The 27,231-nt window shown below is 38.8% G+C and overlaps 1 protein-coding gene across 12 annotated transcripts in view; it reads left to right on the top strand.

Annotated features, from left to right (window-relative positions):
* The window catches only part of msn (serine/threonine-protein kinase msn), a 777,533-nt gene that overhangs the window by 588,108 nt on the left and 162,194 nt on the right, over window positions 1-27,231 (top strand). For all 12 annotated transcript variants that reach the window (XM_070085848.1, XM_070085846.1, XM_070085843.1 and 9 more), the window contains one exon: window positions 8,915-8,991. In XM_070085848.1, coding sequence (XP_069941949.1) covers window positions 8,915-8,991 — 77 coding nt within the window. The remainder of the gene's footprint in view (window positions 1-8,914; window positions 8,992-27,231) is intronic.

Genomic DNA, 27,231 nt, shown 5'->3' with positions numbered 1-27,231 from the left:
GTTCTAGCAAAATATTCATGTTTTTTGTCGACTAGTACAGTGAAATTGGCCGAAAATGGGGCTCAAAGTGGGCAAAATCGCCGATGCGTAAACATCGCCGAGACCGCTAACTTTGCGAGAGCATAATTCCGTAAGTTTTCTATCAAATTTCAAACTTTTGGTGTCTTTATGATCGGGAAAAGATTCTCTATCTTTTCATAAGAGAAAATAATTTTTTTTTTTTTTAAATTTGGCCGACCCTGAGAACGAGTTTCGGAGAGGGCCTGTCGACCCTCAAAGGGTTAATTGCTCCCCATTTTCATTTACCCCTTGCACCCCAAAATTACCTACCACACTCTCTACAACATTTTGTGCCCACTTTAGCATTGAAATCCCCAACCACCATTACTCTCACGCTTGGTTCAAAACTCCCCACACATTCACTCAACATTTCCCAAAATCTCTCTCTCTCCTCTACACTTCTCTCTTCTCCAGGTGCATATACGCTTACTATAACCCACTTTTCACATCCAACCTTTATTTTACTCCTCATAATCCTTGAATTAATACATTTGTAGTCTCTCTTTTCCTGCCATAACTTATCCTTCAACGTTATTGCTACTCCTTCTTTAGCTCTATCTCTATTTGAAACCCCCTGACCTAATCCCGTTTATTCCTCTCCACTGAAACTCTCCCACCCCCTTCAGCTTCGTTTCAGTTAAAGCCAGGACATCCAGCTTCTTATTCATAACATCCACAATCATCTCTTTCTTATCATTTGCACACCATCCACGCACATTCAGACTTCCCACTTTGACAATTTTCTTCTTCTTATTGTTTTTAGTAATTATTACAGGAAAAGGGGTTACTAGCCCATTGTTTCTGGCATTTTAGTTGACTTTTACAACATGCATGGCTTACGGAGGAAAGATTCTTATTCCACTTCCCCATGGATATAAAAGGAAAAGTAATAAGACCAAGAACTATTAAGATAAAATCAAAGAAAACTCAGATGAATGTGTATAAATAAACATGTACATGTATGTGTAGTGTGACCTTAGTGTAAGTAGAAGTAGAAAGATGCACCTGTAATATTGCATATTTATGAGACAGACAAAAGACACCAGCAATCCTACCATCATGCAAAACAATTACAGACTTTCGTTTCACACTCACTTGGCAGGACGGTATTACCCCCCTGGGTAGTTGCTGTCTACCAACCTACACATATGTACACTATATACAGTTGGAAATGTATGTGTACAACACAGTTTAGGCAAGGCCAAGACACTGCCTGGAGACAGAATGGACGACCATGCTCAACCAGTTCTAATATGGAAATGACAATGGTAGACAGGTGGGTGGTGACCACAACACCTCTATGATTGCCAGGCCCACCTTCTCATTGGCTGAACCTGGGTACTGATCGAACGATGGGGCCCCATCATTCGACCTTAATACTGGTTCACAGGTTGGGGAGATAGCCTTTCAATGAGGGTGTGTACATGTGCTGAATGAAGGTTGCATACTCTTTGCATGCCACACAGCATTTTGAAACTACCTATTCATTATACTTGCGACATCTGCTGCCCTATGCACTCCATCATATGCGGTTTCTAAATCCATAAATGCATTGAAAACTTCCCTACCTTTATCTAAATACTGTTCACATGTATGCTTCAATGTAAACACTTTACCCTACCCACTCTAAAGCCTCCTTGCTCATCCGCAATACTGCTCTCTGTCTTACCTCTAATTCTTTCAATAATAACCCTTCCATACACTTTTCCTGGTATACTCGGTAAACTTATTCCCCTATAATTTTTACAATGTCTTTTGTTCGCCTTTTCTTTATATAAAGGAACTATACATGCTCTCTGCCAATCCCTAGGTACCTTCCCCTCTTTCATACATTTATTAAACAAAAATACCAACCACTCCAACACTATATAACCCCCCTGCTTTTAACATTTCTGTCATGATCCCATCAGTTCCAGCTGCTTTACCCCATTTCATTCCACGTAATGCCTCATGCACCTCCCCCACACTCACATCCTGCTCTTCTTCACTCCTGAAAGATGTTATACCTCCCTGGCCAGTGCATGAAATTACTGCCTCCCTTTCTTCATCAACATTTAAAAGTTCCTCAAAATATTCCTGCCATCTACCCAATACCTCCAGCTCCCATCTACTAACTCCCCTATTCTGTTTTTAACTGACAAATTCCTTCGTTCCCTAGGCTTTCTTAACTTGTTTATCTCCAAAAATTTTAATTATTTTCATCAAAATTTCTTGACAGTGCCTCTCCCTCTCTATCATCTGCGTCCTTTTGCACTTGCTCACCACTCTCTTCACCTCTCTTTTACTCTCCATATACATGTACTCTGCTCTTCTTATAGCACTTCTGCTTTGTAAAAGCCTCTCATAAGCTACCAAATTCACCTTAAACCAGCAAATAATAGAGCCAACACTGGACCTCATCTACACTATGATGATCTGATATGGAATATAACTGTATCAAAGACAATACACTCAGATCACATAATAGAGGTACAGACATGTATGTGCAGGGCTCCTGCACATACATGTGATCAATTGTGAGGGGTGCATTCACCAAATTCAACTTTAGCAACAAAAACATACGATAGGAACAAGTCAACCATGTCCTTAATGAAACAAGCTGGGAAGATATCTTAAACAACATGGATCCGAACCTTTGCCTAGACAGAATTAACTTTGTGGCACTTGAGGTATGCTCAAGTCACATTCCTTTAAGAAAAAGAAAGATGTAAACTAGAAAGAGAGATGCTCCCTATACAAGTGAAGACGAAGAATCATAGAGCTACTGAGAGGGGTCAGTACAGTGGACCCCCGCATAATGATTACCTCAGAATGCGACCAATTATGTAAGTGTATTTATGTGAGTGAGTTTGTACGTGTATGTTTGGGGGTCTGAAATGGACTAATCTATTTCACAATATTTCTTATGGGAACAAATTCGGTCAGTACTGGCACCTGAACATACTTCTGGAGTGAAAAAATATCGTTAACCGGGGGTCCACTGTATATCTGAAATATGAAGGGAAGCACTGGTCAGAGAAATAGAAAATATCGAACTTAAGCCTAAGGAATCTTAACTCACGAAATCGTAATGACACGATTGCAAACAGACCATGCCACTAGCGGGGTTAGAATCTGCGATCAGTCATAAAACTCCAGACCGATGTGTTAGCCACTGGGCCAGCTAGCCACAACAAGATTTATCCAACTAGGCATAGTTATACACCATAGGGAGGTTAGCAGTGGTGCCTATGCTAACGTTCCTATGGTGTATAAATGTAACTAGCTGGATGAATCTTATTGTAGCTAGCTGGCCCAGTGACAGACGACACATACACAGAGCTCTCCTTACTTACTCAGTCTCCCTACGATCCCCGTTGGGGAGGGGAACCTTTACTTGCACGATGAGCTACGCAAATCGTTTAAAGATCAAGCCAAACAGTGGTACCGTTGATGATTCAATGAAGCTTGCTCTTGCAACTGTTGTGCAGGGAGCATTGCATGTTAAATTCAATGCTATTCTGACACTCAAAGAAGCACTCATTGTTGTATATCACAATGATGCTGAAGCAGAGAAGTTACTCACTACAGAAGCCACCACTACTCTTACTGCTCAAGGATTTACTGTTACATCCTCTCCTGCCCTCAAGGCAAGAAAATCAGTATTCCTGAAAAAACCGGACAAGATTCTGACTTCTCAAACAATTGCCGAACTCAAGTCATCTATTGAAACTCAAAATACTTGGGCTACTGTTGACAGCATTACATACCAAAATCCCGAATGCGTCGTCTATGCTCAAGGTCACCTTTACCGATGTGAACATGGCTGCCACTGCTCTGAATGAAGGTCTTGCCGTTTACTACTACTACATCAGCCCCACCTACATAGAAGCAGAAAGATACCACTACATCCAACATTGCTGGAACTGCTTTTCTTATCTTCACACCACCAAAGCATGTCCAGTAAAAGACAAGAAGTTCTGCACTACATGTGGTAGTGAGGGACACACCTTCAGTTTTTGTACCACTGCTGCTCCAACACAACCAGCATGTTTAAACTGTAAAAGTAATGATCACCATACATTTGCGGCAAAATGTCCTACAAGAAAGGATATTATGAAGAAACAGCAAGATGCAACAAATAAAAAAATCTACCAACAACACACCAACGTATGCTGCAATTGCAAAGTTGCAAGCAGACACTACAAAATTACTTCAAGCATCTACTCAGCCTGCCTCCACCACCACCACCATCACTCCTCCAACATGTGATGTAACGAAGATTCACTATTGTCTACTATACGCTCACATGCAAAACATGGCTGTTCCTGGATCCTTTAACTCTACCATCAACGAGTTATTTACATTAAATAACATGCCATCGTTTACATTTCCAGCATCTCCACCTTCTGAAGAAATTCTCAAATTCACCAAACACTTAATCACCAACTCTTCTGCAGAAGTTCCATCAACACCACCAACTAGTGATGTCAATCCAACAACGACCTATGAGAAGCCTCCACTGCCACCACCCCTTACTGAATCCAACCAATCAGAAGCCTTGCCTCCAGAAACATCTTCTAATTCGCCTACTGAAGCTGAAAATGAAGCGCCACCACCTTCCTCAACTTCACCACCGCCTTCTCCACCTCGACCACTTCGATTACCTGGAACACTTTGGGCTAAACACAAAGGACTCATGTTCTACATCATGAAGCATTGCCCCAGCCCAATGTATCGCCTAGAACTCGCCCAACATCTCAAAGACAAAACTGCAACATACACCACCGACGAAACGCCATACCCTAAAGTCGAACAGATAATCCACCAACTCCAAACCAACGAACTCTTCTACAGAGCTCCCATTGGTGTGATACAACTCTCTAAAACAAAATTCCACACATTGATAACCGCATAAGCGAAAAAATAACTCGTCCTGCTTGCTGCCTACTGACAGTCTCAGCTCCCGCCGCTGCCTTTGCCATCCTCTCCTAGAGAACCAAGCAACAACATCATTCAAGCCTCTCCATCTACGCCTCCAGTACTTCGGTACCACATATCCCAAAGTGGTTGGGCCACTTGCCTTGATTCCTCCTCTTCCTCTCCTTCCCATCCTTTTCCAGTTATTTCCATCCTTATCCTTCTTCCTTCCCATCTCACGACAGCTCTCGTCATCTTAATCCTTAAAAAAAAAAAAAAAAAGCTGGCCCAGTGGCTAACAATCCAAATGATTTTGTTTATGACTTAGACTCAAAATTCGGCCAATTCAAAAATCTGTTTGCTATTATCCTAACGCCACAAGACTTTGAAAAGGCAATAAGTGACATGCCCGTGCGCTCTGCCCTAGGCCTGGATTCATGGAACTTCGTGTTCATCAAGAACTGCAAGAAGCCCCTGTCATGTGCCTCTAGCATTATATGGAGAGGGAGCATGGACACAGTCACTAAAAGCAGCATACATAGCTCCACTTCACAAAGGTGGCAGTAAAACAATTGCAAAGAACTATAGACCGATAGCACCTGGGTTTAAGAGAGCATATAGGCCAGGATGAATTGCAACAATTGAATATGCTGAATGTTGAAGACAGAGTAAAACAACCGAAGTTAAATCAAGTTTATAAAATTGCTCACAGTGTCCAGAATATCTTGCTGCCAATTTTGTCAAGCCAAAGCAATCATAGTACAGGTCCGCTATCACAAATCTGGCAATCAGTTACCCGGTTCCATCAGTTACTCAGCACTAATTTCGGCTAGCATAATTTCAAATTTCCAGGGTCACCACACCAACCTGCTGGTGCTGTTTGGTGGTGCTACTTGCTGCATAAGTCATTCCAATTTCTTTTTCTCCATTTATTGTTATAACCTGCTTGCTTTTAGCCCTAGCCATGGTTCCAACGAATAAAAGAAGTGCTTCTCATTGTGTAAAGCACATACACAGTATATTGTCCATAAAAGATAAGGTGGTTTTGAAGCCCCTTTGAAGCAGGGGAATACGCTGTATTATTATGCTTTATCAACACTATGGCTTATTTGCCTATCACAATTGATCTGATATGACATAATAAACAATATAAATAACATAAAAATATGTTAAATACTCCAGAATTAATATTTGGATTACGCTTATGGATTACGCTTGCTCTTCTTGGTACTCTGCCTTGACAAAAAAACTGAAAGATAGACTGCAAATCACCCAGAACAAAATCGTAAGATTCATCCTGGGGCTAGGACCAAGAGAACATGTAGGCCAGGATGAATTACAGCAGTTGGATATGCTGAATGTTGAAGACAGAGTAAAACAACTGAAGCTAAATCATATTTATAAAATTGCTCACAAACAGTGTCCAGAATATCTTGCTGTCAATTTTGTCAAGGTTGGGAACCAAAGCAATCATAGTACTAGGGGGAGAGAGCACAACTTTGTAGTACCCACAGTCATTGGCCAGGCTTCAAACACCTTTTATTGTACAGCAATAAAGGAATGGAACAGACTACTCGCACAAGTCAAAGCCAGTCATAGCATGAACCAGTTCAAGAAGAGTGCCAAAAGGTGTCTGATGAATGTAGCTACAGAAAGGGAGGGGAATGATTTTCTATTTTTTATCTAACATACGTGTAAATTTTACCTTATTCCTAGTAATGACCCTCGTATTGTAGATAGTCTTAATGACCCTCGTGTAGTAGATAGTCTTTTTAGTATGATAATAAGATGTTATCTTCATTATAGAATAATAAGAAAATATAGAATAATAAGAAAATATTATAACCTTTATATTATAATAATAAGGTAAAAGGATCCCAATGGAAATAAGTCACTCTGACTTTTTTGGGTTATCCTAGGTTCTCTACACATATGCTGCTATGTATGATAATTCTATGTAACTGTATTTGTGTACACCTGAATAAACTTAGTTACTTACTTACTTATAATACAGAGCAGTTCGACAGAGGTATGAAGAAGATATGGGATACAAGTACCATTCTCCTATCCCTGACTAGGGGGCGTATATTAGAGAAAATGGAGTATAGCACATGGCTAACTGTGATATACACTCGTACTGTACCATAAAACTGAAACAAAAAGCTATATTGTCTACATAGATTTTCATATATAGCAGCATGTGTGTAGAGAACCTAGGATAACCCAAAAATGTTATCTCTTGTGGCATAAACTACTTTCCACTACCACCACTACTACTACTACTTATATTACCAGCATTACCACTACTACTATTTCCTACTCTCTCCTGTCTGTCGTCCTCACCTGTATATACTGGTTTACTCTCTTTTGTCCATAACTTGTGGATGGTCCAAGACTGACCAAAAATGTCATCATAAGTTTTTTTCTTTTGTATGTTGTTTGTATATTGTTCCAGTTTCTCTCAATTCATCTCTGATTTTGCAAATGGAGGAAAGCAGGAGGGTAGTCCCTCAGGATCAGAACATGTACACTCATAACCTATGACTTGTTAATTTATTACAAAATGTGAGTTTAAGAACTAAACAGATGTACACTACATACAGTAGATACTGTAATTACATTTTATTGTGTTTCCTCTTACTGAAGCCCTCTGAATTTGCATATAAAAATTATTAGCAATATCCTTACAATTTAGCCCTGATGATGCAGAGACTATGAAAACACTGCATGTAAAAGCACTAGAACATTAATAGAGTACTGTTGTAGGCTTACTGGTCCATGCTAGTCAGGTCGAAGTCATACCTAACCACTTCCACTCATGTATTAGTCCAAACTGTTTTTAAAGCTACCCAAAGTTTGGTGATAGTTGTAGAATTACTCCCATTTGTGAGGCCACAAAATATACCCAGCATTTTTTGCCTGGGGTTAAACAAAAACCTTGTTATTTGAGAGTGAGTATATTAAGTGCTCAGTATCTAGGCATAAAAAAAAATAGATAAAAAAGTAAAATAATACACAGTACATACATTACCATAAAATATGGCACCAGTCACCCTTCCTGTATGCAGCTGTTGTGTGAAAATGGCAAAAACAGGGGAAAAGTAGTAAAATCACTGAACATAATGAACAATGGGCCAATTGAAAGCCAATGAAAATGTGGAACACCAAAAAGAGGGTGGTGTATATGCAAGGGGTCCTCCTGTATATTGTATATAGTATATGTGGAAGACAGCTAATGTTGTTACTGAACACAGGGTAAACTAGGATATGGCCTGGTTCTTCATAGAGGTAGTATATAACATTAAAGAAAATGTGTGAGGAAGATTGAAGGTACAGGTAATTTAAGGCAAGAAGCAAAATATGGAAGAGCCAAGTGAGATTGTCCAGCAAGTGGTGATGTTTTGATGCAAATGTTATGTTAACAGGGGACTTAGTATAATATGATTGAGAGATTGTAATGAAGAAAGGATTCTTAAGCATTTCTACATCAGTTCATTGATTGTGCTTCTGTACAATACATATAATTATTTGGAAAAATTAAATATTATGAAGGTTCAAAAGAGGTAATTAAGCATCTTTAGTTAATTTCCTTCTTTACCCAACTTCCATGCCATCTCCAAATACCTTTATTTTTTCACCCATACCTTTATCACTTGAAAAGAACCATTTTATGTATATTACAATAAAACTAAGACCCCCCTCAAGGGAGGTTTCTTGATGCTGTTGAGGGTTTTTGATGAATCTGCTATCCTCTTGGATTGAACTTTAATGCCTCTCATTTCCCCAGGTGCTGTTTAACTACTGAGTTTAGCACTCCCCCATGAATTCAGTAATAATAATAATAAAACTAAGAAACTTTTTTGGAAAATTGAGAAATTTAGATATTTAACTATTTTTACTATGTCGTGTAAAAATTTTCTCTTTGGAGAGTTTTTTTTATATTTCATTTTCCAAGGACCTCCTCCGAACCGGCCTCTTCCTCCAACCCCTGATGATGATGAATCTGGAGACCGCACACTAATTATGCGCAGAGTGAGTTAGTTTTCTTTTTAAAAGCTTGTAATTGAATTAAAGACTAAAGAACATCAGATCATAAACTCTGGGCTACCTATCTGATGCCCTCTGACTTGTTATGTATTAAAATTAGTAAAATAATTTTGTATTGGTTCTGTTTTGTCATGGAGCATTGTGTGTGTATGTGTGTGTATGGGATCGGGGGTAGTAGTTGGTGTATATATTTTATGTACAATAGGGCCCCACTTACATGGCAGGATAGGTTCCAGGCTACCACCATAAAGCGGAATGCCATTTTTTCCCCATATCATTGTCAGGTAGTAACTTTACATTAACATATATAAAGTTAACAATGGAACTAGGCATTAAAAAACAAAAAAAATAAAATCCACACACAGTACACTCATTACTTACCTTAAAATATTTAAGTATTTATTGTTGAAAGTCAGGCATAGTAGGTTGGGTAGGTTTTGGTGCCCCAGAGCAATAAAATGCGTATAGAGTACATTCTCTGCTTAAAATATTTGTAGTCTTAATGTAGAGTGAGAGGCGAGTATTTATTGTAGAAAGTCTAGTGTAGTAGCACGCCACCTACCACACCTACACCAAATATACAACTTGAATTTAAAATGCCTATAGCAGTTATTATTATTATTCTTACCATCAACATATCTTGTTCACTGAGATTAGTCATTTCCAACAACTATCCTTAGATGCCAATGGAAATAAGTCACTATGCCTTTTTTGGGTTATCCTAGGTAATCTACACATGCTACTATGTATGATAATTTAGGTAACTGTATTTTTGTGTATCTGTACCTGAATATATATATATATATATATATATATATATATATATATATATATATATATATATATATATATATATATATATATATATATATATATATATATATATATATATATATATATATATATATATATATATATATATATATATATATATATATATATATATATATATATATAATATATATATATATATATATATATATATATATATATATATATATATATATATATATATATATATATATATATATATATATATATATATATATATATATATATATATATAGATATATATATATATATATATATATATATATATATATAAAAACCATACCCCGGCCGGGATTGAACCCGCGGTCAGAGAGTCTCTGACCGCGGGTTCAATCCCAGCCGGATTATGGTTTGTTTGCAATCGTGTCATTACGATTTCGTGAGTTTTATATATATATATATATATATATATATATATATATATATATATTATATATATATATAATTTTTTTTTTTTTTTTTTTTTTTTTTTTTTTCAACAAGTCGGCCGTTTCCCACCGAGGCAGGGTGACCCAAAAAAGAAAGAAAATCCCCAAAAAGAAAATACTTTCATCATCATTCAACACTTTCACCACACTCGAACATTATCACTGTTTTTGCAGAGGTGCTCAGAATACAACAGTCTAGAAGCATACACATATAAAGATACACAACATATCCCTCCAAACTGCCAATATCCCAAACCCCTCCTTTAAAGTGCAGGCATTGTACTTCCCATTTCCAGGACTCAAGTCCGACTATATGAAAATAACCGGTTTCCCTGAATCCCTTCACTAAATATTACCCTGCTCACACTCCAACAGATCGTCAGGTCCCAAGTACCATTCGTCTCCATTCACTCCTATCTAACACGCTCATGCACGCTTGCTGGAAGTCCAAGCCCCTTGCCCACAAAACCTCCTTTACCCCCTCTCTCCAACCCTTTCGAGGATGACCCCTACCCCGCCTTCCTTCCCCTATAGATTTATATGCTTTCCATGTCATTCTACTTTGATCCATTCTCTCTAAATGACCAAACCACCTCAACAACCCCTCTTCTGCCCTCTGACTAATACTTTTATTAACTCCACACCTTCTCCTAATTTCCACACTCCGAATTTTCTGCATAATATTTACACCACACATTGCCCTTAGACAGGACATCTCCACTGCCTCCAACCGTCTCCTCGCTGCTGCATTTACCACCCAAGCTTCACACCCATATAAGAGTGTTGGTACTACTATACTTTCATACATTCCCTTCTTTGCCTCCATAGATAACGTTTTTTGACTCCACATATACCTCAAACGCACCACTCACCTTTTTTCCCTCATCAATTCTATGATTAACCTCATCCTTCATAAATCCATCCGCTGACACGTCAACTCCCAAGTATCTGAAAACATTCACTTCTTCCATACTCCTCCTCCCCAATTTGATATCCAATTTTTCTTTATCTAAATCATTTGACACCCTCATCACCTTACTCTTTTCTATGTTCACTTCCAACTTTCTACCTTTACACACATTCCCAAACTCATCCACTAACCTTTGCAATTTTTCTTTAGAATCTCCCATAAGCACAGTATCATCAGCAAAAAGTAACTGTGTCAATTCCCATTTTGAATTTGATTCCCCATAATTTAATCCCACCCCTCTCCCAAACACCCTAGCATTTACTTCCTTTACAACCCCATCTATAAATATATTAAACAACCATGGTGACATTACACATCCCTGTCTAAGACCTACTTTTACCGGGAAGTAGTCTCCCTCTCTTCTACACACCCTAACCTGAGCCTCACTATCCTCATAAAAACTCTTTACAGCATTTAATAACTTACCACCTATTCCATATACTTGCAACATCTGCCACATTGCTCCTCTATCCACTCTATCATATGCCTTTTCTAAATCCATAAATGCAATAAAAACTTCCCTATCTTTATCTAAATACTGTTCACATATATGCTTCAATGTAAACACCTGATCTACACATCCCCTACCCACTCTGAAACCTCCTTGCTCATCCGCAATCCTACATTCTGTCTTACCTCTAATTCTTTCAATTATAACCCTACCGTACACTTTTCCTGGTATACTCAGTAAGCTTATTCCTCTATAATTTTTACAGTCTCTTTTGTCCCCTTTCCCTTTATATAAAGGGACTATGCATGCTCTCTGCCAATCCCTAGGTACCTTCCCCTCTTTCATACATTTATTAAACAAAAGTACCAACCACTCCAACACTATATCCCCCCCTGCTTTTAACATTTCTGTCATGATCCCATCAGTTCCAGCTGCTTTACCCCCTTTCATTTTACGTAATGCCTCACGTACCTCCCCCACACTTACATTCTGCTCTTCTTCACTCCTAAAAGATGGTATACCTCCCTGACCAGTGCATGAAATTACTGCCTCTGTTTCTTCCTTAACATTTAAAAGTTCCTCAAAATATTCTCGCCATCTACCCAATACCTCCATCTCCCCATCTACTAACTCCCCTACTCTGTTTTTAACTGACAAATCCATATTTTCCCTAGGCTTTCTTAACTTGTTTAACTCACTCCAAAATTTTTTCTTATTTTCATTAAAATTTCTTGACAGTGCCTCTCCCACTCTTTCATCTGCTCTCCTTTTGCACTCTCTCACCACTCTCTTTACCTTTCTTTTACTCTCCATATACTCTGTTCTTCTTATAACACTTCTGCTTTGTAAAAACCTCTCATAAGCTACCTTTTTCTCTTTTATCACACCCTTTACTTCATCATTCCACCAATCACTCCTCTTTCCTCCTGCCCCCACCCTCCTATAACCACAAACTTCTGCCCCACATTCTAATACTGCATTTTTAAAACTATTCCAACCCTCTTCAACCCCCCCACTACTCATCTTTGCACTAGCCCACCTTTCTGCCAATAGTCGCTTATATCTCACCCGAACTTCCTCCTCCCTTAGTTTATACACTTTCACCTCCCTCTTACTTGTTGTTGCCACCTTCCTCTTTTCCCATCTACCTCTTACTCTAACTGTAGCTACAACTAAATAATGATCCGATATATCAGTTGCCCCTCTATAAACATGTACATCCTGGAGCCTACCCATCAACCTTTTATCCACCAATACATAATCTAATAAACTACTTTCATTACGTGCTACATCATACCTTGTATATTTATTTATCCTCTTTTTCATAAAATATGTATTACTTATTACCAAATTTCTTTCTACACATAGCTCAATTAAAGGCTCCCCATTTACATTTACCCCTGGCACCCCAAATTTACCTACTACTCCCTCCATAACATTTTTACCCACTTTAACATTGAAATCCCCAACCACCATTACTCTCACACTTGATTCAAAACTCCCCACGCATTCACTCAACATTTCCCAAAATCTCTCTCTCTCCTCTACACTTCTCTCTTCTCCAGGTGCATACACGCTTATTATAACCCACTTTTCACATCCAATCTTTATTTTACTCCACATAATCCTTGAATTAATACATTTATTGTCCCTCTTTTCCTGCCATAGCTTATCCTTCAACATTATTGCTACTCCTTCTTTAGCTCTAACTCTATTTGAAACCCCTGACCTAATCCCATTTATTCCTCTCCACTGAAACTCTCCCACCCCCTTCAGCTTTGTTTCACTTAAAGCCAGGACATCCAACTTCTTCTCATTCATAACATCCACAATCATCTCTTTCTTATCATCTGCACAACATCCACGCACATTCAGACTTCCCACTTTGACAATTTTCTTCTTCTTATTCTTTTTAGTAATCTTTACAGGAAAAGGGGTTACTAGCCCATTGTTCCCGGCATTTTAGTTGACTTTTACAACACGCATGGCTTACGGAGGAAAGATTCTTATTCCACTTCCCCATGGATATAAAAGGAAAATTAATAAGACCAAGAACTATTAAGATAAAATCAAAGAAAACTCAGATGAGTGTGTATAAATAAATGTGTACATGTATGTGTAGTGTGACCTAAGTGTAAGTAGAAGTAGCAAGACATGCCTGTAATCTTGCATATTTATGAGACAGACAAAAGACATCAGCAATCCTACCATCATGTAAAACAATCACAGGCTTTCATTTTACACTTGGCAGGACGGTAGTACCTCCCTGGGTGGTTGCTGTCTACCAACCTACTACCTACCTATATATATATATATATATATATATATATATAGGGGGATAAGTCTGTTGAGTGTACCTGGTAAAGTGTATGGTAGAGTTATAATTGAAAGAATTAAGAGTAAGACGGAGAATAGGATAGCAGATGAACAAGGAGGCTTTAGGAAAGGTAGGGGGTGTGTGGACCAGGTGTTTACAGTGAAACATATAAGTGAACAGTATTTAGATAAGGCTAAAGAGGTCTTTGTAGCATTTATGGATTTGGAAAAGGCGTATGACAGGGTGGATAGGGGGGCAATGTGGCAGATGTTGCAAGTGTATGGTGTAGGAGGTAGGTTACTGAAAGCAGTGAAGAGTTTTTACGAGGATAGTGAGGCTCAAGTTAGAGTATGTAGGAAAGAGGGAAATTTTTTCCCAGTAAAAGTAGGCCTTAGACAAGGATGTGTGATGTCACCGTGGTTGTTTAATATATTTATAGATGGGGTTGTAAGAGAAGTAAATGCGAGGGTCTTGGCAAGAGGCGTGGAGTTGAAAGATAAAGAATCACACACAAAGTGGGAGTTGTCACAGCTGCTCTTTGCTGATGACACTGTGCTTTTGGGAGATTCTGAAGAGAAGCTGCAGAAATTGGTGGATGAATTTGGTAGGGTGTGCAAAAGAAGAAAATTAAAGGTGAATACAGGAAAGAGTAAGGTTATGAGGATAACAAAAAGATTAGGTGATGAAAGATTGAATATCAGATTGGAGGGAGAGAGTATGGAGGAGGTGAACGTATTCAGATATTTGGGAGTGGACGTGTCAGCGGATGGGTCTATGAAAGATGAGGTGAATCATAGAATTGATGAGGGAAAAAGAGTGAGTGGTGCACTTAGGAGTCTGTGGAGACAAAGAACTTTGTCCTTGGAGGCAAAGAGGGGAATGTATGAGAGTATAGTTTTACCAACGCTCTTATATGGGTGTGAAGCGTGGGTGATGAATGTTGCAGCGAGGAGAAGGCTGGAGGCAGTGGAGATGTCATGTCTGAGGGCAATGTGTGGTGTGAATATAATGCAGAGAATTCGTAGTTTGGAAGTTAGGAGGAGGTGCGGGATTACCAAAACTGTTGTCCAGAGGGCTGAGGAAGGGTTGTTGAGGTTTTTCGGACATGTAGAGAGAATGGAGCGAAACAGAATGACTTCAAGAGTGTATCAGTCTGTAGTGGAAGGAAGGCGGGGTAGGGGTCGGCCTAGGAAGGGTTGGAGGGAGGGGGTAAAGGAGGTTTTGTGTGCGAGGGGCTTGGACTTCCAGCAGGCATGCGTGAGCGTGTTTGATAGGAGTGAATGGAGACAAATGGTTTTTAATACTTGACGTGCTGTTGGAGTGTGAGCAAAGTAACATTTATGAAGGGATTCAGGGAAACCGGCAGGCCGGACTTGAGTCCTGGAGATGGGAAGTACAGTGCCTGCACTCTGAAGGAGGGGTGTTAATTTTGCAGTTTAAAACTGTAGTGTAAAGCACCCTTCTGGCAAGACAGTGATGGAGTGAATGATGGTGAAAGTTTTTCTTTTTCGGGCCACCCTGCCTTGGTGGGAATCGGCCATTGTGATAATAATAAAAATATATATATATATATATATATATATATATATGTATATATATATATATGTAATATATATATATATATATATGTATATATATATATATATATATATGTATATATATGTATATAGGTAGTAGGTTGGTAGACAGCAACCGCCCAGGGAGGTACTACCGTCCTGCCAAGTGAGTGTAAAACTGAAGCCTGTAATTGTTTTACACGATGGTAAGATTGCTGGTGTCTTTTTTTTATCTGTCTCATACACATGCAAGATTTCAGGTATGTCTTGCTACTTCTACTTACACTTAGGTCACACTACACATACATGTACAAGCATATATATACACACCCCTTTGGGTTTTCTTCTATTTTCTTTCTAGTTCTTGTTCTTGTTTATTTCCTCTTACCTCCATGGGGAAGTGGAACAGAATTCTTCCTCCGTAAGCCATGCGTGTTGTAAAAGGCGACTAAAATGCCGGGAGCAAGGAGCTAGTAACCTCTTCTCCTGTATATATTACTAAATGTAAAAGGAGAAACTTTCGTTTTTCCTTTTGGGCCACCCCGCCTCGGTGGGATACAGCCGGTGTGTTGAAAGAAAGAAGATATATATATATATATATATATATAGGTAGTAGGTTGGTAGACAGCAACCACCCAGGGAGGTACTACCGTCCTGCCAAGTGAGTGTAAAACGAAAGCCTGTAATTGTTTTACATGATGGTAGGATTGCTGGTGTCTTTTGTCTGTCTCATAAATATGCAAGATTACAGGTACGTCTTGCTACTTCTACTTACACTTAGGTCACACTACACATACATGTACACGTTTATTTATACACACTCATCTGAGTTTTCTTTGATTTTATCTTAATAGTTCTTGGTCTTATTACTTTTCCTTTTATATCCATGGGGAAGTGGAATAAGAATCTTTCCTCCGTAAGCCATGCATGTTGTAAAAGTCAACTAAAATGCCGGGAACAATGGGCTAGTAACCCCTTTTCCTGTAAAGATTACTAAAAAGAATAAGAAGAAGAAAATTGTCAAAGTGGGAAGTCTGAATGTGCGTGGATGTTCTGCAAATGATAAAAAAGAGATGATTGTGGATGTTATGAATGAGAAGAAACTGGAGGTCCTGGCTTTAAGTGAAACAAAGCTGAAGGGGGTGGGAGAGTTTCAATGGAGAGGAATAAATGGGATTAGGTCAGGGGTTTCAAATAGAGTTAGAGCTAAAGAAGGAGTAGCAATAATGTTGAAGGATAAGCTATGGCAGGAAAAGAGGGACTACAAATGTATAAATTCAAGGATTATGTGGAGTAAAATAAAGATTGGATGTGAAAAGTGGGTTATAGTAAGCGTGTATGCACCTGGAGAAGAGAGAAGTGTAGAGGAGAGAGAGAGATTCTGGGAAATGTTGAGTGAATGCGTGGGGAGTTTTGAGTCAAGTGTGAGAGTAATGGTGGTTGGGGATTTCAATGCTAAAGTGGGTAAATATGTTATGGAGGGAGTAGTAGGTAAATTTGGGGTGCCAGGGGTAAATGTAAATGGGGAGCCTTTAATTGAGCTATGTGTAGAAAGAAATTTGGTAATAAGTAATACATATTTTATGAAAAAGAGGATAAATAAATATACAAGGTATGATGTAGCACGTAATGAAAGTAGTTTGTTAGATTATGTATTGGTGGATAAAAGGTTGATGGGTAGGCTCCAGGATGTACATGTTTATAGAGGGGCAACTGATATATCGGATCATTATTTAGTTGTAGCTACAGTTAGAGTAAGAGGTAGATGGGAAAAGAGGAAGGTGGCAACAACAAGTAAGAGGGAGGTGAAAGTGTATAAACTAAGGGAGGAGGAAGTTCGGGCGAGATATAAGCGACTATTGGCAGAAAGGTGGGCTAGTGCAAAGATGAGTAGTGGGGGGGTTGAAGAGGGTTGGAATAGTTTTAAAAATGCAGTATTAGAATGTGGGGCAGAAGTTTGTGGTTATAGGAGGGTGGGGGCAGGAGGAAAGAGGAGAGATTGGTGGAATGATGAAGTAAAGGGTGTGATAAAAGAGGAAAAGGTAGCTTACGAGAGGTTTTTACAAAGCAGAAGTGTTATAAGAAGAGCAGAGTATATGGAGAGTAAAAGAAAGGTGAAGAGAGTGGTGAGAGAGTGCAAAAGGAGAGCAGATGAAAGAGTGGGAGAGGCACTGTCAAGAAATTTTAATGGAAATAAGAAAAAATTTTGGAGTGAGTTAAACAAGTTAAGAAAGCCTAGGGAAAGTATGGATTTGTCAGTTAAAAACAGAGTAGGGGAGTTAGTAGATGGGGAGAGGGAGGTATTAGGTAGATGGCGAGAATATTTTGAGGAACTTTTAAATGTTAAGGAAGAAAGGGAGGCGGTAATTTCATGCACTGGCCAGGGAGGTATACCATCTTTTAGGAGTGAAGAAGAGCAGAATGTAAGTGTGGTGGAGGTACGTGAGGCATTACGTAGAATGAAAGGGGGTAAAGCAGCTGGAACTGATGGGATCATGACAGAAATGTTAAAAGCAGGGGGGGATATAGTGTTGGAGTGGTTGGTACTTTTGTTTAATAAATGTATGAAAGAGGGGAAGGTACCTAGGGATTTGCAGAGAGCATGTATAGTCCCTTTATATAAAGGGAAAGGGGACAAAAGAGATTGTAAAAATTATAGAGGAATAAGTTTACTGAGTATACCAGGAAAAGTATACGGTAGAGTTATAATTGAAAGAATTAGAGGTAAGACAGAATGTAGAATTGCGGATGAGCAAGGAGGCTTCAGAGTGGGTAGGGGATGTGTAGATCAAGTGTTTACATTGAAGCATATATGTGAACAGTATTTAGATAAAGGTAGGGAAGTTTTTATTGCATTTATGGATTTAGAAAAGGCATATGATAGAGTGGATAGAGGAGCAATGTGGCAGATGTTGCAAGTTTATGGAATAGGTGGTAAGTTACTAAATGCTGTAAAGAGCTTTTATGAGGATAGTGAGGCTCAGGTTAGGGTGTGTAGAAGAGAGGGAGAATACTTCCCGGTAAAAGTAGGTCTTAGACAGGGATGTGTAATGTCACCATGGTTGTTTAATATATTTATAGATGGGGTTGTAAAAGAAGTAAATGCTAGGGTGTTCGGGAGAGGGGTGGGATTAAATTATGGGGAATCAAATTCAAAATGGGAATTGACACAGTTACTTTTTGCTGATGATACTGTGCTTATGGGAGATTCTAAAGAAAAATTGCAAAGGTTAGTGGATGAGTTTGAGAATGTGTGTAAAGGTAGAAAGTTGAAAGTGAACATAGAAAAGAGTAAGGTGATGAGGGTATCAAATGATTTAGATAAAGAAAAATTGGATATCAAATTGGGGAGGAGTAGTATGGAAGAAGTGAATGTTTTCAGATACTTGGGAGTTGACGTGTCGGCGGATGGATTTATGAAGGATGAGGTTAATCATAGAATTGATGAGGGAAAAAAGGTGAGTGGTGCGTTGAGGTATATGTGGAGTCAAAAAACGTTATCTATGGAGGCAAAGAAGGGAATGTATGAAAGTATAGTAGTATCAACACTCTTATATGGATGTGAAGCTTGGGTGGTAAATGCAGCAGCGAGGAGATGGTTGGAGGCAGTGGAGATGTCCTGTCTAAGGGCAATGTGTGGTGTAAATATTATGCAGAAAATTCGGAGTGTGGAAATTAGGAGAAGGTGTGGAGTTAATAAAAGCATTAGTCAGAGGGCAGAAGAGGGGTTGTTGAGGTGGTTTGGTCATTTAGAGAGAATGGATCAAAGTAGAATAACATGGAAAGCATATAAATCTATAGGGGAAGGAAAGATGGGTAGGGGTCGTCCTCCAAAGGGTTGGAAAGAGGGGGTAAAGGAGGTTTTGTGGGCGAGGGGCTTGGACTTCTAGCAAGCGTGCATGAGCGTGTTAGATTGGAGTGAATGGAGACGAATGATACTTGGGACCTGACGATCTGTTTTAGTGTGAGCAGGGTAATATTTAGTGAAGGGATTCAGGGAAACCGGTTATTTTCTTATAGTCGGACTTGAGTCCTGGAAATGGGAAGTACAATGCCTGCACTTTAAAGGAGGGGTTTGGGATATTGGCAGTTTGGAGGGATATGTTGTGTATCTTTATACGTATATGCTTCTAAACTGTTGTATTTTGAACACCTCTGCAAAAGCAGTGATAATGTGTGAGTGTGGTGAAAGTGTTGAATGATGATGAAAGTATTTTCTTTTTGGGGATTTTCTTTCTTTTTTGGGTCACCCTGCCTCGGTGCCTCGGTGGGAGACGACCAACTTGTTGAAAAAAAATATATATATATATATATATATATATATATATATATATATATATATATATATATATATATATATATATATATATATATATATATATATATAGTATATATATATATATATATGTATATATATATATATATATATATATGTATATATATATATATATATATATATATATATATGTATATATATATATATATATATATATATATATATATATATATATATATATATATATATATATATTATATATATATATATATTATATATATATATATATATATATATATATATATATATATATATATCTAAAGAAGGAGTAGTAATAATGTTGAAGGATAAGCTATGGCAGGAAAACAGGGACTAAAAGTGTATTAATTCAAGAATTATGTGGAGTAAAATAATGATTGGATGTGAAAAGTGGGTTATAGTAAGCGTGTATGCACCTGGAGAAGAGAGAAGTGTAGAGGAGAGAGAGGGAGATTTTGGGAAATGTTGAGTGAATGCGTAGGGAGTTGTGAGTCAAGTGTGAGAGTAATGGTGGTTGGAGATTTCAATGCTAAAGTGGGTAAAAATGTTATGGAGGGAGTAGTAGGTAAATTTGGGGTACCAGGGGTAAATGTAAATGGGGAGCCTTTAATTGAGCTATGTGTAGAAAGAGATTTTGGTAATAAGTAATACATATTTTATGAAAAAGAGGATAAATAAATATACAAGGTATGATGTAGCATGTAATGAAAGTAGTTTGTTAGATTATGTATTGGTGGATAAAAGGTTGATGGGTAGGCTCCAGGATGTACATGTTTATAGAGGGGCAACTGATATATTGGATCATTATTTAGTTGTAGCTACAGTTAGAGTAGGAGGTAGGTGGGAAAAGAGGAAGGTGGCAACAACAAGTAAGAGGGAGGTGAAAGTGTATAAACTAAGGGAGTAGGAAGTTTGGGTGAGATATAAGCGACTATTGGCAGAAAGGTGGGCTAGTGCAAAGATGAGTAGTGGGGGGGTTGAAGAGGGTTGGAATAGTTTTAAAAATGCAGTATTAGAATGTGGGGCAGAAGTTTGTGGTTATAGGAGGGTGGGGGCAGGGGGAAAGAGAAGTGATTGGTGGAATGATGAAGTAAAGGGTGTGATAAAAGAGAAAAAGTTAGCTTATGAGAGGTTTTTATAAAGCAGAAGTGTTATAAGAAGAGCAGAGTATATGGAGAGTAAAAGAAAGGTGAAGAGAGTGGTGAGAGAGTGCAAAAGGAGAGCAGATGATAGAGTGGGAGAGGTACTGTCAAGAAATTTTAATGAAAATAAGAATAATTTTGGAGTTAAACAAGTTAAGAAAGCCTAGGGAAAGTATGGATTTGTCAGTTAAAAACAGAGTAGGGGAGTTAGTAGATGGGGAGATGGAGGTTTTTGGTAGATGGCAAGAATATTTTGAGGAACTTTTAAATGTCGACGAAGAAAGGGAGGCGGTGATTTCATGCACTGGCCAGGGAGGTATACCGTCTTCTAGGAGTGAAGGAGAACAGGATGCGAGTGTGGGGGAGGTGCACGAGGCATTACTTAGATTGAAAGCGGGTAAAGCAGCTGGAACTGACGGGATTATGACAGAAATGCTAAAAGCAGGGGGGATATAGTGTTGGAGTGGTTGGTATTTTTGTTTAATAAATATAAAAGGAGAAAGGAAAAATAAAATATACAACATGGGAAGGTGGCAGTAATAGGCCTGCTGAAGCAGTGATGTCACAACAGTTGTTTGCCAATATACATACAAAGTGTAACACCGAATGTGAAGTGTATTCTGTCATAAGTGAAAAGTGAAATCACTTGAGGAACTCGGGATGCATGAGCATATATGGTTATAAACATCACGGGTGAAGGATTTACGAAATAGTGATAGAAGGCCTATGTACGACGACTATGTCATCAGCATCTGGCAACTTGTCATCACACCTCTGCCAGTGCAAGTATTGCTCACCTGTTGAGGTTGTATGTTGCAGGGTTCTGAGTTCTGGTCTTGCGTCACTGTTAGATACTGGTCACTCACTCCTGCAAGCTATTACAGAATTAGAGTAGAAATAGCATAGACGAGAGTGCAAGGAGTAAAGCGGTAGCGAGGGATAACGTCAGACACTTAAGCTGAGACAAGCTAAATTTTACAACCTAGCTACTTTCTGTATTTTATAAGTAGAATCGATAAGTGTTAGAAGTATTGGTAAGCTTTAGAATTACTGGTATTTACCGGTATTTATTAGCAGTATGAATACTTAGAAGTGGGGGGGGGCGCGTGCGTGCACACACACACACACACACACACACACACACACACACACACACACACACACACACACACACACACACACACACACACACACACACACAGGAACAAGCACTTGTAAAAGCTGTAGTACACAGGCAAACACACACACACACACGCACGCACGCACACTCATGCACGCACGCACACACTTATATACAACAGGCCAAGTGTCTAATCGACATGTGCCTAGGACTGCATGGTAACACACACACACACACACACACACACACACACACACACACACACACGCACGCACTCTCTCGCTCTCGCTCTCTCGCACTCGCTCTCTCTCTCTCTCGCTCTCTCTCTCGCTCTCTCTCTCTCGCTCTCTCTCGCTCTCTCTCTCTCTCTCGCTCTCTCTCGCTCTCTCTCTCACACTCGCTCTCTCTCTCGCACTCGCTCTCTCTCTCGCACTCGCTCTCTCTCTCGCACTCGCTCTCTCTCTCGCACTCGCTCTCTCTCTCTCGCACTCGCTCTCTCGCACTCGCTCACTCGCACTCCCTCTCTCGCACTCGCTCTCTCGCACTCGCTCTCTCGCACTCGCTCTCTCTCTCTCTCTCTCTCTCTCTCTCTCTCTCTCTCTCTCTCTCTCTCGCTCGCTCTCTCTCTCTCTCTCTCTCTCTCTCTCTCTCTCTCTCTCTCTCTCTCTCAGTCGCCCCCCCCTTTCCCCTCACACCCTCGCATGTAGATGTGTAATTTCATTTTATGTGTATCTTTGTTATGTTTTTGGAAATTAAGGATATCAGTGTTTAGATGAGTAACTGGGTTTCATTCAGCACATGTATAACCTGTACTATTCACCATAAGAAAAAATTGAACTGCAGATTCCAGGACTATGAGGCTGTGTAGGAATTTTGAGTTGAGAAATTAGAGCTAGCCTTCCCTTTTCATAGCTCTAACGTGATTACAATTCCTCTCTCTCCTCAGTTGTTGTATAATCCCTACATGTTTAATAATTTCCTTATGATTATAATAGTAATGTTAGTCTCTTGTAATATAGTTTTGTTGCTGAAAATAGGGTAACAGTTGCTGTGATTGCTCTGGCTTTTGCCGTAATGCTTAAAAATATAGGCTTAAGTTACTTTAACTTTGAGTCAGGTTAATTTAAGAGCTGTTTCCTTAATAAAGAACTCACAAAGAATGTAAATGATTTTCATGGTTTGAAACTTGTTTCTGTGATTTAAAAATGTTAATTTAATACAGTATTTTTAAAGTACATATTAACTTGATGCCATGGACGTGTTGCCATTTTTAACTGTTGCTATGAAAGATGATCATGTTTGAGGATAAAAGACAATACAGTGGCAGGGTAAATACACAATTACATAATACAAAATTTAGAGAGGAAAATATTAACCATTTCAGTCCCTCCTGGATCATTATGTCATGACTGAAGGAGAAAAGATTAATATAAAATAGAGGAATTTTCTCCCTCAATCATTGCTTGTTAATAGGAAAAACTGAATCATTACTGTACCTAATATTTCCATTCAAAATTAAATGTTATTTGTGAAGTGACTATTGGTGTAGGGCGTAGTGCAGCATTATCCTGAGTCTGTGGCAGTCATCTGTCACACTACTCTCATTATATAAACCTTTACACTTATTATTTCAAATTGTTTTTATACAATTTCAAATTGTTTTTATGTTGTATACTGTTATATTAAGAGTAAGTGGAATATTTAATGTTTGATTTATGAACTTTGTTGTTAACCCCCAGTTTACCTTCAAGTGTTGAGGATTTGACCACTGATTAGAAATTGAATGAAGGATTGTGTGTACTAGTCAAGTTATAACATTAAGATGACAGTTATTGCATAAATGTTAAGATGTAATATGGTAACTTCTTTGTCTTTAATATATAAGACTGGGTAGAAGCATGAGGACGTCGTTGGAGGTACCCAAATGGAACAATGGCAATCTGAAGGACAACTTTGTGTAGATCATGTAATAATTAAAAATAGTTTGTGTCTCAACAAAAATTATTGGGTAGGTCAAAAGGCTCTTATACAACTCCTCAGAAGTGAACCTCTATATCGCAGGTTCTATCCCCGCCCGTGGTATGGTTTGTTTGCAATTGTGTCATTACAATTTCGTGAGTCAAAAAGTGTATATTAATTAACCCTTTCAGGGTCCAGACTCCTGATCTGAAATGTGTCCACTCAGTCCAAGAATTAAAAAAAAAAAAATAAATTATGTTCTTTTTTCTTACGAAATGGTAGAGAATGAAAAAGATTCTCTACAAAATTTGATGGAAAATTGATGAAATTATGCTATTGAAAATTTTGCTGTGTCAGCGATATTTACGCATCGATGATTTTGCCCATTTTGACTCCTATTTTAGGCCAATTACATTGTTCCAGTCAACCAAATTCTTAGCTGTTTGGCTAGTGCACCTTCTGTTTTGTCAACCGAGCACAAGAAACAGCCAATCAGCTATTTCAGCTACCCAATAAAATGATCAGAAATTTCAAAATAGGGTTCAGAATAAACACTGCAGGTATTCCTGGCACTAAAATAACATTTCATCTGTTCATTATTTACGTTTCCGGGCATTACACGTGAATTCCATTTTGATATTTTATTTACGCAATGATTTACTGTAATGCAATATTGTAATAATTGTATAAATAATATCAGTGCATTTATGAGCGCATATTAGACCCACCAGTTGACATGTATTGGAAAACGTTATGTGATCTGTTTACTCTTGAACATCGGCAAAAATTTAACATTTCGGCTAATTTGAGCTCAAAGCTAAGGCATTTCTTGTCCTAAAACCAAAATCATCTCTATTTCTGTAATATATCTTCCATTCTATCAAATGAGACCAAGAGACCATGAATACGCCCATAAAAACCATACGAAACTACACTGCAAATTCGCTGTTTTAAACCAGAAATGTGGTCACAGTTTTTTCTCGTGCAGTGTGTGCTGCAGGATATTTTTTATATAGTGCACACTTACCACATAGAGCGAGTCTCTTTTATTTGAGTGAGCTGAGCTCATCACATAGAACAGCACAGACCCCGGTTTTAAGCTCATGGAACAATCGCATGGACCCTCAAAGGGTTAAATATCTAGAAATATTTTTTTATTCAAACATTGAAAATAATTTTGTAATTTGCTAAATTTTCACAATGAAATATTAGGTAGTGTTATGTAAATTGAAAAAAAAAAATGTATTATGAAAGTATTTTTATACTGCACAAATTATTTCCTACCTGGAAATTGCAATTACAATGCTTATACAAGCTTAAAACAACAGTTACTACCAGTAATACAGATTGTTTAGCATGAAGATGGTAGATGTGTGAGAAATGGTCTTTGAATGTTGTATTGAGGAGCAAAGGAGGGATTATTCAGATGGTTTGGGGATTTAACAAGGATGGAACAAAATAGATTTACCAGGAGGGTGTATAAATCTAGAGTAGATGGAAGGTGGTGCTGGGGATGTTTCAGGAATGATTGGAAAGATGGTATGAAGGTTTAGAGAGGTAGGGGGTTTGAGTATCAATCTAGCATGTGTGCGTGTTATATTAAAATGAGTGCAGGAGTGTTTTTTAATTTGTCATACTGGTAATGGTGTATTATATTTATAAGGGGATATGGAAACATTGATTAGGTGGCCTTAAAATCTAGAAATGGGAAGTGCTTTATCTACACACTGAAGGGTGGGTGGGGAAATTGCATTCTAGAGAGTCATTATAATTGTGATGTCTGCACTTATGGCAAGACAGCTATTGATTGAATGATGGTGAATTCATGTCCTTCTTAGATTATCCTTCCTTTGGTAGATATGGCCATTCTCTCTCTCTCTATCTCTCTCTATCTCTATCTCTATCTCTATCTCTATCTCTCTCTCTCTCTCTCTCTCTCTCTCTCTCTCTCTCTCTCTCTCTCTCTCTCTCTATCTCTCTCTATCTCTCTCTCTCTCTCTCTCTCTCTCTCTCTCTCTCTCTCTCTCTCTATCTCTATCTCTCTCTATCTCTCTCTATCTCTATCTCTATCTCTATCTCTCTCTATCTCTATCTCTATCTCTCTCTATCTCTCTCTATCTCTCTCTATCTCTCTCTATCTCTCTCTATCTCTCTCTATATCTCTATATCTCTCTCTCTCTCTCTCTCTCTCTCTCTCTCTCTCTCTCTCTCTCTCTCTCTCTCTCTCTCTCTCTCTCTTTTTATTATTTTTTTTACCACATTTCCCATATCTTGCCAAGGTTGGGTGATCAAATGAAGGAAATACATTCAGCTTAGACCTTTCAGTTCAAATAACTTTCCAAACTGTGACATCTGCCAGCCTCTTCAAGGGGGGCTCCTTGGCGTGGTGAAGAGGCTCTTGGTCTGAGGAATTAGACCTATCGGTCTTCTTCCTCAGACCGAACCTAATTACCCCCCAATCTCCCCTCCCCTATCCCATCCTCCCCATCCTCCCCTTTTTCCTTTCCTCCTCCTCCTCCCCACTCCTCCCTTTTGCCCTTCCTCTTTTTGTCCTTTGGGATTTCTCCCACAGGCGCGCTAGTTCCTGGGTAGGAGAAAGGACACCGGGGTCCATCCCATTCCGTTGAGGTTTCTTGGCGGTGGCGTAGTTTGCCGTGGAATCTGGATTGCCTAGGGATGTCCCGATCCCTCTCCGGTATCCCGGAGTAGCTTTGGGTGTCTTTTGGGCGACGGGTGTATCTCTGGAAGCCACCTTTCGGATTCCGGGGGTGGTGGCTGAAGGAGGTATGCTTTGTGGCGGATATCCGGCCGCCCTCTCTTTTGTCCACCGAGGTAGCTCGGCAGATGTGAGGTTGCTATCCCAGATTGCTGGTTTACTGGCATGAAGGGTAGGGTATGGCACGGGTTCCATGCTGCATCTGCGCTACTAGCGGTGTCGAGTCCTCTTGGGCGCGGAGGGAGATTTCTGGCCCTTTCATTCCTCCTAGGAACTATCCCTCCCCGGTCCCCCCTTTTTTTTTCTTTTTTTTTGTTTTTATTTTCTTTTCTTCTTTCTTTTTTTTTCTTAAAAACAAAAAGAAAGAAGTAACCTAACCATGGCAGCCCTAGTCCATGAACCTAGTACCCCCGGGCCCCT

Source organism: Cherax quadricarinatus, chromosome 17 (assembly GCF_038502225.1).
Source record: "Cherax quadricarinatus isolate ZL_2023a chromosome 17, ASM3850222v1, whole genome shotgun sequence".
NCBI lineage: Eukaryota > Metazoa > Arthropoda > Malacostraca > Decapoda > Parastacidae > Cherax > Cherax quadricarinatus.
Note: the sequence above shows the minus strand (reverse complement) of the source record. Positions and strands in the feature narration are given on the sequence as shown.